This window comes from Anolis sagrei, chromosome 3 (genome assembly GCF_037176765.1).
Source record: "Anolis sagrei isolate rAnoSag1 chromosome 3, rAnoSag1.mat, whole genome shotgun sequence".
Classification (NCBI taxonomy): Eukaryota; Metazoa; Chordata; class Lepidosauria; order Squamata; family Dactyloidae; genus Anolis; species Anolis sagrei.
Genome location: NC_090023.1, coordinates 160072202 through 160092514, shown reverse-complemented (window position 1 = coordinate 160092514; position 20313 = coordinate 160072202). Strand labels below are relative to the sequence as shown.

General features: G+C 41.8%; 1 protein-coding gene across 12 annotated transcripts in view; it reads left to right on the top strand.

The window, feature by feature from the left end:
- The window catches only part of LDB3 (LIM domain binding 3), a 264318-nt gene that overhangs the window by 100232 nt on the left and 143773 nt on the right, over nucleotides 1-20313 (top strand). For all 12 annotated transcript variants that reach the window (XM_060768974.2, XM_060768975.2, XM_067465640.1 and 9 more), the window contains one exon: nucleotides 18732-18883. In XM_060768974.2, the coding sequence (XP_060624957.1) occupies nucleotides 18732-18883 (152 nt within the window). The remainder of the gene's footprint in view (nucleotides 1-18731; nucleotides 18884-20313) is intronic.

The window sequence follows — 20313 nt, the reverse complement described above, 5'->3', positions numbered from 1 at the left end:
CCATTTTAGCCTTGCACCGCTGGCTATTTGAGACCTTCATTTTGTGCTTTCATTTTCTTTTCTTTGAGACAGTAGCCAAAAATATCAGCCACAGCTGTCTTTGCACATAAAAGATTAACTGTTGTTTCAGAAATATTTACACTTCCCATTATTCAGCACAGACATAGATGAGGAAAACAGGATTCTGGATGGCTGACTTCAGACTGAAAGTCACTTGCATTTTATCTTCTCCTAAGGTGCAAAACAAAGACAGATGAAAGTAATTCTGGTACCATGCACTGTTTTCCTTTTACCTGTTCTCTTCTTTTATCAACTAGTGGTATCATCCACTGGGCCCCATTGAAAGGAATGGAAGTTGCATCAAAGCTGATGTGCAACTGTCATTAATATCAATGGGACTTGCACAGGAGACTGTCATAGAATCATAGAATCATAGAATCAAAGAGTTGGAAGAGACCTGTCATGGGCCATCCAGTCCAACCCCCTGCCAAGAAGCAGGAATATTGCATTCAAATCACCCCCGACAGATGGCCATCCAGCTTCTGTTTAAAAGCTTCCAAAGAAGGAGCCTCCATCACACTCCGGGGCAGAGAGTTCCACTGCTGAATGGCTCTCACAGTCAGGAAGTTCTTCCTCATGTTCAGATGGAATCTCCTCTCTTGAAGCTTGAAGCCATGGTTCCACGTCCTAGTCTCCAGGGAAGCAGAAAACAAGCTTGCTCCCTCCTCCCTGTGGCTTCCTCTCACATATTTATACATGGCTATCATATCTCCTCTCAGCCTTCTCTTCTTCAGGCTAAACATGCCCAGCTCCTTAAGTTGCTCCTCATAGGATTGTTCTCCAGACCCTTGATCATTTTAGTCGCCCTCCTATGGACACATTCCAGCTTGTCAATATCTCTCTTGAATTGTGGTGCCCAGAATTGGACACAATATTCCAGGTGTGGTCCAACCAAAGCGGAATAGAGGGGTAGCATTACTTCCCTAGATCTAGACACTATACTCCTATTGATGTCCCTGTGATTAACGCCAGTATTACTTGCTATAAAATGCAGTTCATTTTTGCCATTATTGGAAACTGCAATGGGATTCTACTCACACAACTAAGACTGGAAGTAGTCTTAGATTCTCCAATTGCTGCAATAATCCACATCAGAGACTTCGGTTCTTGCACTCTCATGTTGCCAATTGCAACCACTCACCCTAGAATATGGTCTGTGGGCAAATAATATAAACCTCATCTGCACTGCCATATAATGCAGTCTGAAACTTTATTATGTGATCAGTGTAGACACATATAATGCAATAGAATCTGCGAACCCCACCTCATCCAAGATGAACTGAACCACCTAAATTGGGCTTTACAGGCCAATGGATACTCCACCTCAGACATCAGAAGAGCTGCAAGACTGAGAACAAGCCACGAGAGTCAAGACGAAGACCCACCCAGAGGAAAAGTGTTCTTGCCATACATCAAGGGAACTACTGACCGCATAGGGAAGCTGATGAGGAAACATAACATACAAACTATCTACAGACCCACCAAGAAAATCTAACAAATGCTACATTCAACAAAGGACAAGAGGGATCCTCTCACTTCTGCAGGAGTCTACCGTGTACCATGCAGCTATGCACAAGTCTACATAGGGACCACCAAATGCAGCATTGCCCAAACACGAATCAAGGAACATAAAAGGCACTGCAGACTACTTCAACCAGAGAAGTCAGCCATAGCAGAGCACCTGATGAACCAACCTGGACACAGCATTTTATTTGAGAAATGCTGGACCACTCTCACAACCACCATGTCAGACTACACAGAGAAGCCATTGAAATCCATAAGCATGTGGACAATTTCAACAGAAAGGAGGAAACCATGACAATGAACACAATCTGGCTACCAGTATTAAAAAAAACTCTAAAATTACAACAGCAAAACAATAGAGAGGAAACAATCAGGGAAGCTGATCACCTCTCAACAAAAGATTCCCGCAGGTACTACCAAGCCACACCAAACAACTGCCAGGCCATCAAATGCTAATCAAGGTGGTCAGTTGAAACATTCACACCTAGCTCCAGCAGACAAGAGTTCTTTCTCTCACCCTGGACATTCCACAGATATATAAACCCAATTTTCCTAGTTCCAACAAACCTCACAACCTCTGAGGATGCTTGCCATAGATGCAGGAGAAACGTCAGGAGAGAATGCCTCTAGAACATGGCCATATAGCCCAAAAAAACCTACAACAACCCACATATAATGCAGTTAATCTGCCTTATAACTCCGGCCATTTCAAACATTATATGGCAGTGTAGATGCAACCATAGATACCTTCTTGGCAGCAGGACTTCCATGTCAATGGCATGATAGGTTCTCTCTGAGATAATCTAAACATCAAGGAAGCTCTCCAAGGTGCTGAAACCTTCTCCTAAATAGGCTGGACAATTTGACCAAATCCTTTGCAATTTGAGATTAAATGCAGAATGGATGCACCATTACATCCGCATTGAAGGTACCAGACATTACTGCATCAGGTCTGACAGATTAGTCACTGAGAGGTAGCAAGGAGGTGGAAATTAGAGTTGGTTTCACCACATGGTAAGCTTACCTTCTGCTCTCAGGTACCATGGAGAATACTTCCTTATCTCTTGTGCTGAGGTATCATCCAGCTGTCGGTGAGTGCAGTTAGGTGGGGGCTCTTTCTTACCCAGCAAAATATCTTCCACCTGGTCTGGATGGGGGAGTATGAACTTAAGGTGTATCTCCTCCCTCCCACCATTCCCCTAAAGTGGCGACCTGTTTAGCAGCAAAGAAATGGATTGATAAGAACCAGCCATTAGGCCAGGCATGAGCAAACTTCAACCCTCCAGGTGGTTTGCACTTCAACTCCCACAATTCCTAGCATCCTACTGGCTGTTCAGATGTAGTCGATTCCCCCATGACTGCCTTCATTTCAGCAACAGCTCAGACAAGGGACCTAATCCTATGCTGCCTGTGTTCAATTTCCATATGTTTCATAAAGAGAGTCCCACAGAGGTCATCACATGACTTACAGGAACTTCTGGTGGGAATCCATTTTTAAAGTGCATGGAAATGGAGCCCAGAGTGCTACCCGACTCCAAAAGGTACAAAGTTAGGAAAGATGGGGAAATCGATGTGGGATGGCTGGCCATCCCAGAAGATAGCCCTCGATGGTAAGGAATGAAATAAGATGGTTCCCTTCACTTTCCCCTGCTTTCCCCCACTTCCTCCTGCTTTCCCCCCTCTCATGGGATGAGTTTTCTAGATTTTTAGGTCTTCACAGAAGTCAAAGGTTGTCATCTTGCAATTTGCTACATTGCACAGATAAAACACAATTTAGCAGGTGGAAAAGATGTAATTTGCTGCGGTTAACCTGACAGCCAATCTTTTCTCCTTCTGGATTTAGATAGGATTGTGGGTAAGTTAGTTCTATTGAAAATAACTCAAATGATCAGTTTCACTACAAATGACAAAAAATGAAGCATAACTTTGTTCAGTGTTTTGCTCTCATTTTGTATTAGCTATACCTGTTCTGGTACAGCTGTACCAGGAGCTCCAATTTTGTTTGCTTTACATTAAATGTTTGTTTGCAGTCCTAGGTTTCAGGGACTCTGCAGATAGATGGCTGCTTTTGGTTGCAGTTATAGGGCTAACCACCTGTCCATCATCATTAAGTTTGGTCCCGCCCCTTGCTCAGGGCAATTGGGAAGGGAAGGGAGCCATTTTTTAGTTAGTCTCAGCTAGGTTAGCCAATGTACAGGATGTGTGTAAACGTCCCCTGTACAAAAGCTTCAACCTTTAAGAATTTCCAGGGTTACAGAAACAGAAGGAAAAGAGTCTCCAAAGACTTTCCAGGGAAACAACCCTAAAGATCAAAGAACTCCAGCTGAAGAGACTACAGGCCTTGCTGGTAGGTCCACTTGGTGCTTTGAGACACAGTTCAACCCGGTAGTTGTGCCCACATCACTTAGTTTTAAGTTTACAGTCAGCCTGGGAGAAGTTAAAAAGGGGATTTTCCTTTAAAGTAAAGAAGAAGTTATTGAAGACAGTTGCCTGTCCTTCGTGGGCAAGATTAGGAATTCACCAGTTACCTAAAAGCTTGGAATTATTTGCTTAACTTTACTGAAGACAAGAGAAGTTTCTGTTTGATTGTTCATTAATAAAATAACTTTGTTGTACTTCTCAAACCATCTAAAGACTGTTTGTGGTGGAAACCTCTGAGAACTTATCTTTAGGCCCCCTGGCTTCCTGTTGGGCAAAGGTTGCACGTCCTGTTTTAAAGACAACTATTTACAGGCCCAACGCGTGACAGAACAATACCCATGAGACTATGCCTTTGTAAGCCGCATCGAGTCCTTCGGGAGATTTTGTGGGGTATAAATAAAGTTAATAATAATAATAATATGTAGGGTAGATATTTTAAGTTGCTACTTTTAAAAAAATGTACTTGCCAAAGACTGTACATGTATGTTTAGATCACTTAGTAAACACTCTTATTGCCCTCAAAATAAAATGCAATAAATGCACTAGTTGAAAAGTAAGGCCGTGCATGAAATTTCAAGTCATAGTCAAAGTCAAAGCTATTTTCAGTGACTGAATATGAAAAGTGACTACAGGTCGATGAGTATCACATTAAAACCCTTCCTATTGTCTTCATTGTCTTTATAGGATGTGACTTTACGGCTTCAATGTGCTGAATAAGTGAAAAATTAAAAAACACTTCACAGCTACATGAAAATATGGAGACCTTAAGAATATTTTCAGTATGCTACTTTAGAGTGCACATAAATTAAAATTATCCCAGCACAATTGCAAGTCAAAAAAGACATAAAATACCCAATTTAACCTCCTGGTGCGTAAATAGTAATAGGCATGAGACCTTTTTTGCCAAGATTAGGAAGTGAAGATAAAGCTTGAAAGCTTGAAAAGGATTTTTAAAGCAATGTGCACACACACACACACAATAACGCAATAGCAATCTTAGATAACAGTCAGTTTTAGAACCTACAGAGAAAATGAAAATCTCCTTCAGAAATATAGCCCAGCTCTTTAAAACTGAAATAGCATTTTAACCTCCCCATTCCTTGGAACTGGTAGAAAATTGAAGAGAAAAGGCCTTGGAGAAATGTATATCCAGTATGAAAATATATGACGATTTTGCCCCACACTGTGAAGCATGTATTAGTAGAATCCTGCACCAGACCTGTGATAAAATCCTTTTGATCACTTGGCAAGATGGGACAAATAACCAAGCCCAGCCTGGGACAGTTTGCTTGTTTACAGCATCTCTTCGATTAAAGAAGACATGAATTTGGTCAAATAAATTCTGCTAGCGTTGAAAATTTACCACATACTCAATGAATGCTTGCTATTTGAGTCGCCTCTGGGCTGAGAATTGTGGTATATAAGCGAAGTAAATAAATAAATAAATAAATTTGCTCAGTTCTTTATATCAGCAAGTTCAGGGGAACTTGATTTAGCAATAAATATGAGGGGTATTTTTTAAGTAAGGTCCGCTTTGTTGTAGACACTACTAGTTTGCGCGCATACCGCAAGGAGCACATGCGTCGTGTACCGGCATGCCTCGGGAACAACTGTGCTCAGTTTCCGCTCTGTAGCTAACCTGTACGGTTCTGTTCTGTGGTTTAAAAATGTTTAAGACTATCAACTCACCCTCCGTATGGAAGGTGAAAGCAAAGTGTGTAAGTGGGTACAACAATTCAAAGATGGCCGTGACAACGTCCATGATGAGGACCGCTCCGGTTGCCCTTCTTTGATTACAGACGATTTGGTGACTTCAGTTGAAGCGAGGATTCGTGAGAACAGGCGCTTCACAATAACAGGTCTCTCAAACGAATTTCCTAACGTGTTGAGATCAGTGCTTTACAACATTGTTTCTGAACACCTAAAGTTTAGGAAACTGTGCTCCCGTTGGGTCCCGAAACTCCTAACAGAGGACCACAAAAACCAAAGATTTCAGTGTGCGATTGAATCAAATCATCTGTAATCAAAGAAGGGTGACCGGAGCGGTCCTCATCATGGACGTTGTCACGGCCATCTTTGAATTGTCGTACCCACTTACGCACTTTGCTTTCACTCATAACAGTATCACCGTACACTTCACAAATCTGTCGATGAATTTCTGCAGCAGGCAGGTTCCTTGCTGACAAAAACCGTATCACTGAGGAAATCTTCCATGCGGAGGGTGAGTTGATAGTCTTAAACATTTTTAAAGCACAGAACAGAACCGTACAGGTTAGCTACAGAGCGGAAACTGAGCACAGTTGTTCCCGAGGCATGCCGGTACACGACGCACGCGCTCCTTGCGGTATGCGCGCAAACTACTAGTGTCTACAACAAAACGGACTTTACTTAAAAAATACCTCTCATATTTATTGCTAAATCAAGTTCCCCTGAACTTGCTGATATAAAGAACTGAGCAAATAGCAAGCATTCATTGAGTATGTGGTAAATTTTCAACTCTAGCAGAATTTATTTGACCAAATTCATGTCTTCTTTAATCGAAGAGATGCTGTAAACAACATATGCGCGCGAACTACTAGTGTCTACAACAAAACGGACCTTACTTAAAAAATACCCCTCGTACTTGCAAGTAATTACTGATGAAGGTGGTGATTTCATAATTCTTTGAATCATTATTTATAATTATTTTCCAAATCCTATCCAGAGTTGAAATGACAATATAGGCCAAGTTTAGAGTCTAAAATACACAGTATAAAAGGGGAAAGGGATACAGGAGGAAGAGAAAAGCAGTTAGTGGAGCAGCTCTTCTTTCATTAGTTGGTGGATGGAGGCCAAATAGTTGTGCAACCGCCATAGTGTTCCTAATGGTGTTTAACACTTGCAAATGGTGTGGCATTCAGAGTTATTTCATACATGGTAACATATGTCAGTGTAGTAGTGAAACTCTACCGAGTTTTAGTTGGAACGTCAGAGGAACTGTCCAAGGTGCTGGATCCTATCCGTCCAAATAGGAAAAGGGTTTGCTTCTTTAAGGTCAGACTAAACCCCCAGTGGCGCAGTGGGTTAAAGCGCTGAGCTGATAAGCTTGTTGGCCAAAAGTTCGCAGGCTCAAATCTGGGGAGCGGCATGAGCTTCCGCTGTCAGCCCCAGCTTCTGCCAACCTAGCAGTTTGAAAACATAAATGTGGGTAGACCAATAGGTACCGCTCCAATGGGAATGTAACGGCGCTCCATATAGTGATGCCAGTTTAAGATCTTCTGGGGAGACCCTGCTCTCGGCTCCACCTCTATCACAAATGAGGTTGGTGGGGATGAGGAGCAGGGTCTTCTCGGTGGTGGCCCCTCACCTGTGGAATTCGCTTCCCGGGGAAATTAGGTCATCGACATCCCTCCTCTCTTTCAGAAGGAAACTAAAAACATGGATATGGGAGCAGGCCTTTGGGTAATCTGGCAGACAAAGGACAATGATGACTAGAACTGGATAGGATTATGACAATGCGGAATGAACTTACAGATTTTGAGCTTGGCGAATGTTGATGACTAGATTGGTTTTTATTAGTTGTATTGTATAACTGGATTGTTTTAATTATTTTATAAGATATGTATTTTATCTTACTATGTGTATTGCTGGCATCAAATTGTGCCTTTTGTAAGCCGCCCTGAGTCACCCCTCGGGGGTTGAGAAGGGCGGGGTAGAAATGCTCAAAATAAATAAATAAATACAGACAACATTGGCTCTTTGGCTTAGAAATGGAGATGAGCATTGCACCCCAGTGTTGGACACGACTGGACTTAATGTCAGGGGAAAACTTTTACCTTTATCTAAACCCTGTAATTTTTAATTTAAATTTTGGAAATGTTATTTGTAAATAACAAACAAAAAGCAAAAGCCAAATACAAATAATATGGTAATGAACAAAAACTGTACAAATACAACATCTTATCAAACCCATAGCCTCATTCCCCATATCTGTGAACCCACCACCTATTACTTCCGTCACTACTCTGTGAATCTTATACCTATTAAAACCTACCCTTATAAATTAATAAATTTAATAAAATTATTTAATGAATTCCCCTTGCAGTTTTGATAAATTTCCCTTGCAGCTATCTTAAAGTCTGCACTTGACTTCCTTTCCAAATATCCAAATGCCAGCCCCCATTTTTTGGTGAATTCTTCATTATTCACCCCCTTCCCAAATACCATTGGTTAGCTTGGCCATTTGAATGTATTCTAATAGTTTTTCCTCTACAGCCCTTTATAAGTAACTTTTCCCCCACTTCCAAGATTTTGCTACTATTAATATCCCATATGATTCCATAGCACTTTGTCCTCCAAAGCACTTCACATTTTTAGGTCTGCTCGTATGTCCTTCCACAAATGCCACTATCACCTTTTCGTCCATGCCTCAGCACTATTTCCAATTTTAATTTTACATTTGGCCTTCCCACAGTTTTAATTGTATGTTGTCTTATTGATAATGTTGTATGTTATTGTCTATTTTTTATTTTAATTGCTTGTATTGTTGTGGTTATTGCTTGTATTGTTGTGTTTGGGTTCAGCCTCATGTAAGCCACACTGAGTCCCTTGGGGAGATGGTAGCGAGGTACAAATAAAGTGTTATTGTTATTATTATTATTATTAATAATAATAATAATAATAATATCACAGCAACAAAACTATATTGGCAAATTTCTTCATTTCCTTTGTTTTTTATTTTTAAAATAATCTTTATTAGGTATATTTCCTTTGTTGATTTTCTCTCTAAATAATTCTAAAATATACATTTCTGCAGTTTTTTGAATTCATTTTGTTTCTTTATTTAACTGCCTTTTCAAAAAAAAATTGTACCAACCTGCAGGTCCACCAAACATGGAAAAAAGTACCTTTCTGCATCTTACACCTCCAGCATTTCCTTTAATAAGATTTATCTATTTTAACTATCATCTGTGGAGTTACATAACTTCTACAGAACATTTGTACACATTTTCTCTAATGGATCCAGCTATTGAAATTTTAAATACTCTTTTCAACAAATGTTCCCAATTCTCCAAATCAATATTTTCCCCCTTGATCTTTGGGTGGAATCAAAAACACTTCCAAGGCTGCCTCCATTGGAAGCAGTACTAAGGCCAGCATTTAATGAAGAAATAAAAACTCACAGGGCATACTTAATCACAGAAAAAGAGCACTGGAGATTAAAAGGGAGAGAAGAGATAGGGATAAATGACTGGTTTTATTATTATCAATTAGGTAAAGGTAAAGGTTTCCCCTGACATTAAGTCCAGTCGTGTCTGACTCTGGGGTGTGGTGCTCATCTCCATTTCTAAGCCAAAGAGCCGGTGTTATCCATAGACATCTCCAAGCTCATGTGACTGGCATGACTGCATGGAGCGCCATTACCTTCCCACTGGAACGGTACCTATTGATCTACTCACATTTGCATGTTTTCAAACTGCTTGGTTGGCAGAAGCTGGGGCTAACAGCGGAAGCTCACACATCTCCCCGGATTCAAACCTGCGACCTTTTGATCAACAAGCTCAACAGCTCAGTGGTTTAACCCACTGCACCACTGGGAGCTCCCTATTATCAATTACATAATCAATTTATGAAAAATGCTAGTGTAGGGTTCGGCAATTGAAAATTGGCATCAGACAATATTTTTGAGAAGGGGAATAAGGGATTAATTTCCAGACTAGATAAATGTATCTCAGAGTACAACTTAGTAGGCTTGGGTAACCACGGAAAAATTTGGTTCTAAACTCATTTTGTTTTTAGGGGGCCCTTGTGTTTTTTTTTAATAAGTCCGAAATTTTCCTTTTAAAAATTTTGAAATATACGAAATTTCGTAAAATTACGAATTGATTCGTTAATGGCGGACGCAATTGCGCAATATGCTAAAAAAAACCTCCAAGTGGGACAGGGGGAACTTCTGAAGCTTCCCTCTCCCTCTGTTGTTGACTGTTGGTGTGATAAAACAAACAACAACTCTAAAACTTGCACCAGACATGCAAAAATAATTACAAAATAATTACAAAATAATTACGAAATAATTACGAAATAAATTGAAAAAATTGTTTCGAATCTAATTTACTCCTCACAGTATTCCTGCATGGCTCGATATTGGATCGTAAGCTAATTTAAATACGAATTAATAACGAATTACGAAATTAACGAACGAAACTGCCCAAGCCTACAACTTAGAGCAGTGGTTCTAAAAGTGTGCTCCCTGGAGCCTTTGGGGCTCCACGAAACACACCGTGGGGCTCCACTGTTTCCTCTTCCTCCTCCTCCCCATCCAAGCTTTCCTTCCTCTTTCCTGCCCACTTCCACCTCCTTCACCCCCAAAAACCATTTTCCCTCACCTTCCTTGCAATCCAGATCCTTTGTGAGACTAAAACCTGTAACTGATTTTCTATACGACTGACATGAAAATCACAAGCTGTCATTGACCACAATCTGAAATGCTACAACCGTTGCATTCTGATTTCTTGTTTTGTCTATCAAAGGGAATTTGGCAGCACATAGCAGGACAAGGCAGGAATTTTTCTAAAAATGTGCCCAGTCTTGAGAACGAGTCCTCTATGGACTCTTGACCTGTGGTCAGCTCCAGTGCAGACAGGCTAGTGGTGTCAGCAGATAGAGTCCCCTTGCTTCATTCCTTGCTTCCAAGTTGGAACAAGATAGTCCCCAATGTCCCCTGACACTTCAGAGCTGGCTTGGCCTTATCTTGTCACGGTGTACTGGAACGTCGCTCACTTTCGATTACTGAGTGTTCCCAGCTCTGGTCCCAACTGCGTGCTTTGGGCATTCTTGGAAGTGGATTGTGGAAGCTAATTAGCGTCTAATTTTAGGAGTGATATACTTCAACCTTTGAGGGGAGTCATCCACTTTGGTTAAAGAGCAGAGTCTTCTACAACCGCTTCAGGCTTGCTTTTCTGTCCAGTTTTATCTCCTTGTTGTACATTCCAGCTCTTAGCATTGCAATTTAAACGCTAAGAAGTCATTACAACTCTTGAGGGAGCAAGCGGAATGTGAAAGGACTGTTTATTTATTTCAAGTATATACTATTGAATCTCAAGAGAGGCATACCTGAAGCTCCCAGGGAGCCTGCTCCAAACCGTTTTAAAGATCAGGATGAGTCACTTAGTTGTCATTATTGAATGCTGTTGTATGCATTCAAGTTGTTTCAGACTTTTGATGATCCTAAGGTGAAACTATGGGACTTCTTGGCAAAATTTGTTCAGGGTGTGGGGTGGCTTTGCCTTATTCTGTTGAACTCTCCATAAAATGTATTGTCGAAGGCTTTCATGGCTGGAATCACTAGGTTCTTGTGGGTTTTTTCGGACTATATGGCCGTGTTCTAGAGGCATTTCTCCTGACGTTTCGCCTGGATCTATGGCAAGCATCCTCAGAGGTGCTTGCCATAGATGCAGGCGAAACGTCAGGAGAAATGCCTCTAGAACATGGCCATATAGCCCAAAAAAAACCACAAGAACCTCTCCATAAAATGCCGCAGACTATTTTCATCCCACATTTGCTATCTGTGATTGAGATCTTTGTGTTTTTTTCCCCTCCCTCACATCCATTAATGCTCCAGAATATGATCTGAACAATTCCTTCTTGTCCATCATGCACTGCAGCATGTCTATAAATCATGACATATAAAGCTAGGTCATACAACTGCAATATTTATGGTTAGAGTAAATGGGAAGAAATCACTAATCAACTACAGCATCCTCATCTGGCTCTTTATGGCTGGTGAAAATGGACATAATATGGTGGCAACTAGCAACTGAGTTACTTACTTACTTAGGCAATCCCTCGTTGGCAGAGTAGGATAGTCTTCCAGGATCAATATTCTGGCGAGTCCGTAGGTGACTGTGAAGCACTATTCTTGAACTGCATCTTCTCCCGCAGTGAGGGCATTGGTTTCCAGGTAGAAGGCGGTCTCGGTCGGGGTTGGCTTGATGTGTCTTCCTCTTGGCACATTTCTCTCTTTTGCCCTCCATTAATGACTCTTCAAGTTCTGCAGCACTGCTGGTCACAGCTGACCTCTAGCTGGAGCCTTCAAGGCCAGGGCTTCCCAGTTCTCAGTGTGTATGCCACAGTTTTTAAGGTTGGCTTTGAGCCCATCTTTAAATCTCTTTTCATACCAGATGCGACTTGCAATTTCTCAAGTTGCTCCTGACACGGCAATAATAATAATAATAATAATAATAATAACAACAACAACAACAACAACAACAATCTCTTTTCCTGTCCACCTACATTCTGTTTTCCATTCTTGAGTTAGGAGTAGAGCAACTGCTTTGGGAGACGGTGGTTCGGCATCTGGACAACGTGGCCGGTCCAGCAGAGCTGATGGTGGAGAACCATCACTTCAATGCTGGTGGTCTTTGCTTCTTCCAGCACGCTGACGTTTGTCCACCTGTCTCCCCGAGAGATTTGCAGGATTTTCCAGAGGCAGCGCTGATGGAATCGTTCCAGGAGTTGCATGTGACATCTGTAGACAGTCCACGAAACCCGCAGGCATATAGCAGGGTTGGGAGAACCCCAGTATGGAGTAATTTAGTATTGGAGCATCTGGGCAATTCAGGCACCTTCTACACTGTCCTTATATCCCAGGATCTGATCGCAGATTATCTGCTTATCCCAGATTATATGGTAGTGGAAACTCATATAATCTAATTCAAAGCAGATAACCTGGAATCAGATCAATAAAAATATAATGTTCATTTGTGGGATTAACATAACTCAAAAACCACTGGGTGAATTGACACCAAATTTGGACACAATACACCTAACAGGCCAACAAGTGACCATCACTCATAAAAACACTGAAAAGCACAGCAGAAGAGACTTAAAAGCCAAAAAATAAAAATTACATTACAATGCATGCACAAAACCTCATATATACACAAACACAGATATACACAAATACACACACACACATATATACACACACACACACATACACACACACAAAACAGACTGGGGCACAGCAATGTGTAGCAGGAGACAGCTAGTGGGATATAAGGACAGTTGTAGAAGTGGCATCAGAAAGGAAAAGGATGACACAGTTATCACCTTGCAAGCCCAGGGCCTAGTTCAAATATTTTGCATATGTGATAGACTGAATAATGCTCTCAATAAGCAGCATCTTTCGTATTATTCTAAAAGGAAATGACCAATGGTTGCAATAAGTTTAGAGATTGCCTTGAGTGATCTATGACAGAGAATATCCATTCTTTGTTTATATGTTCTCTGTAAGAGATCATTCAAGGCCTGATCTCCAGGAAAGTGATTTTTATCTTTGGGCTTCCATGACTGATTTATATAAACATTGAAATGTGGTCCAGGCTTCTCACAGGTATTTCATCATCTCCACCGGCTCAAGAAAGTGAGAAAACAGAAAGAAAGCTAGTTTTTAAAATTTATTGACTTACTTATTTTCGGTGGCATGGTTTGATTTATTTTTCTGAGTGCCTGAGACGGTGTGAAGAGAGATGCCAGTGGAGGTGAGGCCGATGTGTTGAGTGGGAATTCCTAATTTTAGGCTGTCTTTTTGGCTTTTTCCAGCAAGAGAGTCAGTGCTCAGCAATGAATCTTCACTCTTGATAAGTGCAAGCAGGTGGGAAGCACTAGGCGTCAGCTTTCCTGAATATAGATACGTCAGCAGCTCAGAGTAGTTAACATTTTTATGACACGATGAGCAGCTGTATTTTAAGACGGGGGAAATGTATACCGGCATCCCCTGCTTTTTGGTGACTTGCTTTTTGATGACCCCCTTTTTCTTATCTGTACATTCGAGCTGGGCTCTTCCCTTTCATCATTGCTTTTGTGACCACACAGGATTTTTTTTTTTCAGTTGACTCAGTGCCTTTTTTTTTCTTTGCCAACTCGGCATCATCTCTTTCATTTCATTTCATTTTGCATCATAGATTGTGGACAGAGTGTCTTTGATACAGTACTCTAGAGTGTTTTTGCTTATAATAGAATATCCGTACAGCACTTATATTTATACTTATAACATTTAATATGTACTAGGGGTGTACAAAACTTTGTTTTTAATTCATTTTTAGGATCTAACTTGTTAGATTTGTACATGTGAAGTAATATTAAGAAACACAAGGGGCAACCACATAAAAGTAACAAAGAATTTGTTATATCATTATACAAGGGATATTTTTTAAGTGAGGTCCGTTGGAACATAAGTACACAACGAAAGTTTATTTCAAAAAAGTAAATTTATTTTCAGAAAGTACATACTTCACTCTATTTTTCGACATAGTTGCCAAGTTTGTTCAAACACTTATCATACCTCTGAACTAATTTTTAAATACCCTCTTCATAAATCCTCGCTTCAACTGAAGCTACCAAATCGTCTGTAATCAAAGAAGGGCGACCGGAGTGGTCCTCATCGTGGACGTTGTCACGGCCATTTTTGAATTGTCATACCCACTTACGCACTTTGCTTTCACTCATAACAGTATCACCATACACTTCACAAATCTGCCAATGAATTTCTGCAGCAGGCAGGTTCCTTGCTGACAAAAACCGTATCACTGAGCGAACCTCATATGCGGAGGGTGAGTTGATAGTCTTAAACATTTTTAAAGCACAGAACAGAACCGTACAGGTTAGCTACAGAGCGGAAACTGAGCACAGTTGTTCCTGAGGCATGCCCGTACACGACACACGGGCTCGTTGCGGTATGCGTGCGAACTATTAGTGTCTACAACAAAACGGACCTTACTTAAAAAATACCCCTCGTAGTTACGATATAAACCCCTAACGATATTTTAGAAACACTTTAGAAATGATTCTCCAGCCCACCCCCCTAATTTCGTAATGAGTATTGAAATGGTTTTTTTCATCGATCGTACAGGCCTAACATATACAATGACAGTATTATATATATGACTGGGTTCTGCATTATAACCATTTCCACTTTTTGACAGAGCTCTGGTGTTAGAATAAGCTGATAGAATAAGCAGAGGATGCCTATAGTTTTATAGAAATATGTCTGAAGAGCTCCTCCTCCTTCTCCTCCTCATCCCTGCTCCCCCCTCCCCCCGGGATCCCCATGAGTCCCAGTTGACTGAGAGTCTACTGTATTTACATGCTGTAATGGATCAGGGTCAGATCATGGCCATCAGACCAAAATAGATTTCAGATTGATCATATCAGGCAAAGTAATTTATATAAAACATGTATTGGTGAGTAATGGATGCAACAGGTGGTCTGTAGCAAAGAATAGCTCTTACACCGTATAGTCAATGGCAGCTGGAATTACTTACATCCAGAAATGGGACAGTTCTACAGAACAGCAAGATATTGCCTATGGGTCATCATAGCACCCCAGGCTGTTATCACACTTTCCCAGTGGCGCAGTGGGTTAAACTGACGACTGAAGACCGACAGGTCGCAGGTTCAAATCCAGGGAGAGGCGGATGAGCTCCCTCTGTGAGCTCCAAGCGGGGACATGAGAGAAGCCTCCCACAAGGATGATCAAAACATCAGATCATCCGGGCGTCCCCTGGGCAATGTCCTTGCAGACGGCAAATTCTCTCACACCAGAAGCGACTTGCAGTTTCTCAAGTCGTTCCTGACACGACAAAAAAAATCACACTTTCGTGTCCAAAAAGAAACACTGACACAAATGGTGGATGTATTCCAGTAGGCTTTGAACTATACAAGGTCTAGCTCTGCCCACTCATTGACTCTCACAAAACAAAGACAAGGTGCAAACAGCAATATAGCCTATTTGTCTATGGTGAAAGCCAGGAGTGGGCAAAATAGAAACTGTGGGGATTTTTAAAAGTGGGGTGCAAAGCAAATAGCAAAATCCCCCCTCCGAAAATGCCCTCTGCAGCAGCATTTTCACCATTATACATTAGGGTTGGTTAAGTTCAGTCGGAATCTTCGTTACTCGGAATGAATTCGGATCAAATTCCTTTTTGAAGTGATTTCGAAGCAGTTTGGGAAACCGGAAGTATCCTTGCCATTTTGAAGCTTTTTCCGCCATTTCTCTTACGAATCAATAAATGAGTTGGAACGTTTCCTTTCTCTCCCTGTCCTTTCTCTCCCTCCGCTTTAAAACCACTTTGGAGGGCTTCCCCTCTGTTTCTCTCTCTCTCTCTCTCTCTCCTGCCACTTTAAAACCGCTTTGGATGGCTTCCCCTCCGTTTTTTCTCTCTCTCTCTCCTGCCACTTTAAAACTGCTTTGGAGGGCTCCCCCCCCCCCCCTCCCGAGACTTCCGAATCCTTCGTTAATGGTTTCAAAGTTTTATTTCCTGTTTCAATGGGTGGTCTTTACTTAGAAAGTAGTTGTTTTATTCCAGAAGAGGGGAGAAGCCCTCCAAAGTGGTTTTAATGCAGCAGGAGAGAGAGAGAGAGAGAGAGAGAGAGAGAGAGAGAGAGAAACAAAGGGGAAGCCTCCAAAGTGGCAGGAGAGAGAGAGAGAGAGAGAGAGAGAAATGGGGAGGAAGCCCTCCAAAGCAGTTTCTTTCTCTCTCCTGCCACTTTAAAACTGCTTTGGAGGGCTTCTCCCCTCCATTTCTCTCTCTCTCTCTCTCTCTCTCTCTCTCTCTCTCTCTCTCTCTCTCCTGCTGCTTTAAAACCACTTTGGAGGGCTTCTCCCCTCTTCTGGAATAAAATAACTACTTTCTAAGTAAAGACCACCCATTGAAACAGGAAATAAAACTTTGAAACCATTAACGAAGGATTCAGAAATCTCGGAAGTTTTGAACAGTTTTGAACTTTTTTTCTGTGAAAATTGGAATTGACTTTAGATCTGAACCACCAGCGCCCCCTACATCCGATACGAGTTTTAAACCATTTTTTGATCAAACAAGCCTATGATAAGGTTCTTGTGGGTTTTTTCGGGCTATATGGCCATGTTCTAGAGGCATTTCTCCTGACATTTCGCCTGCATCTATGGCAAGCATCCTCAGAGATAGTGAGGTCTGTTGGAAGTAGGAAAATGGGTTTATATATCTGTTGAATGGCTGGGGTGGGGCAAAGAGCTCTTCTCTGCTGGAGCTAGGTGTGAATGTTTCAACTGACCACCGTCATTAGCATTTGAAGGCCTGGCTGAGCCTGGGAAAATCCCCTGTTGAGAGGTGTTAAGATGTGCCTGGTTGTTTCCTCTCTGCTGTTTTGCTGTTGTAATTTTAGAGTTTTTTAATACTGGTAGCGAGATTTTGTTCATTTTCATGGTCTCTTCCTTTCTGTTGAAATTGTCCACATGCTTGTGGATTTCAATGGCTTCTCTGTGTAGTCTGACATGGTGGTTGTTGGTGTGGTCCAGCATTTTGTGTTCTCAAATAATATGCTGTGTCCAGGCTGGTTCATCAGGTGCTCTGCTATGGCTGACTTCTCTGGTTGAAGTAGTCTGCAGTGCCTTTCATGTTCCTTGATTCGTGTTTGGGCAATGTTGCATTTGGTGGTCCCTATGTAGACTTTTCCACAGCTGCATCGTATACGGTAGACTCCTGCAGAGGTGAGAGGATCCCTCTTGTCCTTTGCTGAACGTAGCATTTGTTGGATTTTCTTGGTGGGTTTGTAGATTGTTTGTATGTTGTGTTTCCTCATCAGCTTCCCTATGCGGTCAGTGGTTCCCTTGATGGAACACTTTTCCTCTGGGTGGATCTTCATCTGTACTCTCGTGGCTTGTTCTTGGTCTTGCAGCTCTTCTGATGTCTAAGGTGGAGTATCCATTGGCCTGGAGAGCCCAGTTGAGGTGGTTCAGTTCATCTTGGAGGAGGTGGGGTTCGCAGATTCTTTTTGCACAGTCTGCCTATGATACATTCCCCAAGGCAATTTTGACCCAATTTAGGTGAATCCAAACATCTACTCATTTCCTCTTTTTTTCCCCAAAGGACTCTCTTGGTCCCAGTGCCTCTCCCTTAAAAAAAAACCCATATTCTAGTGGGTGTTGAGGAGCACTTGGCACATTTTTATATTTAAAAAATCACATGGATATAGCAGAGGTTGGCAGCTATCCAAGATCTCCTGAAGCTTTCTGAAGGGCTTATGTAGCCCCTTACCTTCCACAGTTGCCTTCTCAGTTTGAACAATGGAGATGAGGAACCAGGGCTCACAGAGTCAAAGTGCTGTGGTTTTTTTGTTAGCAGAGGCATCCACACACCAGGCTTTTCTGTCTCCAACAAATTTAGTTGAAAGCCCCACCGTGATTAGAGTGAAAATAGATTTTTCCCAGTAAGGAGCTATTGCTATGATCTATGGCTGCTATAACCCAAAGTACTTGAGAGTTCCTTTACAAAAGACTTATTCCTTGTAGAGAAGCAAACTGACAGAAATTATTTTAGATCAACACAGCCACCTGCACTTTTGTTCTCTCCGGGTATGGTTATTGCTCTAGATACTTTCCTGACAGGAGCTTCCTCTTCGAAACTTAGCACCACATACCATGAATAACAAAAGAGGCTTTTGCGGAAACTTTCCTTTCAGCACTACACCTTCTCATTGTATGACCTTGCATATGCAGAAGTGAATAGTTCAGTACATAAAAGGAGGATTCCTATAGGATCCCATACTGCCCTGACGATCAGTTGCTTTGACCCTGGTTTCTACGTTGTAGGAGATGACTGTACAGATATGTGATTCAAACAATGTAAGAATCCAAATCATAGACTGACTTGTACTCTTCCGGGTATTTTTCACTGTCCCAATCATTTCTATTTTCCTTTCCTCCGCAGATTACACCTGGCAGCAAGGCAGCTCAGTCTCAAATGAGCCAGGGAGACTTGGTGGTAGCCATTGACGGCGTCAACACAGATGGCATGACTCACTTAGAAGCCCAGAACAAGATAAAATCGGCAAGCTACAACCTGGCTCTAACTCTTCAAAAGTACGTGGAAATAAGTTATTATCCATGCTAAAAACAATTTCCTTTCTCCATGGGAACATGATTGGATGTATAATGTTGTAGAATAATTTTGCAACCCATAAGCAGGATGTTCAAGTTTCCTATATTACCTCTTCTTTCATGAAAGCATCACATATGAAATGCAACCTTGTAATTGCTAGTTCCTGAAAGATGTGCTTGTGTGTATTTCCCTTAGAAGCTTAGAGAAACAAAAAGAAATGTGAATCTATATATCCTGTACTTTTGTAGGAGGTAATACCTGAAGGTCTTAGGACCTCATCACACGGGGCTTTTGCCCCATCGTAGGATGCTTTCAACACAGAGCTGGAGCCCCCGGTGGTGCAGTGGGTTAAACCCCTGTGCCGGCAGAACTGAAGACCGACAGGTCGCAGGTTCGAATCCAGGGAGAGGCGGATGAGCTCCCTCTATCAGCTCCAGCTCCTTATGCGGGGACATGAGAGAGGCCTCCCGCAAGGATGATAAAAACATCAAATCATCCGGGCGTCCCCTGGACAACGTCCTTGCAGACGGCCAATTCTCTCACACCAGAAGTGACTTGCGGTTTCTCAAGTTGCTCCTGACACACAAAAAACAAACAAACAAACAAACAAAAAACACAGAGCGGGTACAGAGCCTGTTGGAACCCATCACAGGGGTACTTCCATTAGGGCTCCATCCCGGCTCTGTGTTGAAAGAACGGTGGGAAGAAGAATTCAGAACGTGGATGACTGCATGTGTTCTAATTGAGTAAACTGGGGACAGCACGGGGGGAAAGCTGGGCAGCAACTGCTTCCCCTGTATGATGGAGAAGGAAGCGATGTGGAGCGCAAAGTGACAGCTTCCTCCAATGCCCCACAAATTTTCCACACTGCCTCATAGATTTCCCTGCTCTTGCCTGGCTTCAGGACCTCAATGTGATGAGGTCCCTAATATAGACGTATGTTTAAAGTGTATGAGAATATCCAGTTTGTCCAAAGTTGTATGTCTATGGTATAACAGACGAATACAGATTTCTTGATTCAAGAAATATCATTTATTTATTTATTTATTTCGTATCAAAAGCATTGCACAAATTAGTATAAAACTGATAAAAATAGAAGGACCACAGGCGGCTAAATATCTTTTGACTAAAAATGGGCAATTGTTTGTAGCCTCCAACAATTCTTCCTCTGTACATGAGGCAGGGCATAGTGGACAAGTATACAGGTGCGGAGTTGTCGGTTTTGCTCCATAGTCACAAAAGGTGTGGGATTCTTTTAGGTAGTGCCATTTTGCCAGGTTGTCTTTTGATCTGCCCACTCCACTTCTGAGTCTATTCAGTGACTTCCAAGTTGCCCATTCTTGGTTTGCCCCTGGAGGAAGACCCTCGTGGAGGGCCATCGATTTTGGATTTCCTGGTTTAGCTGCCCAGA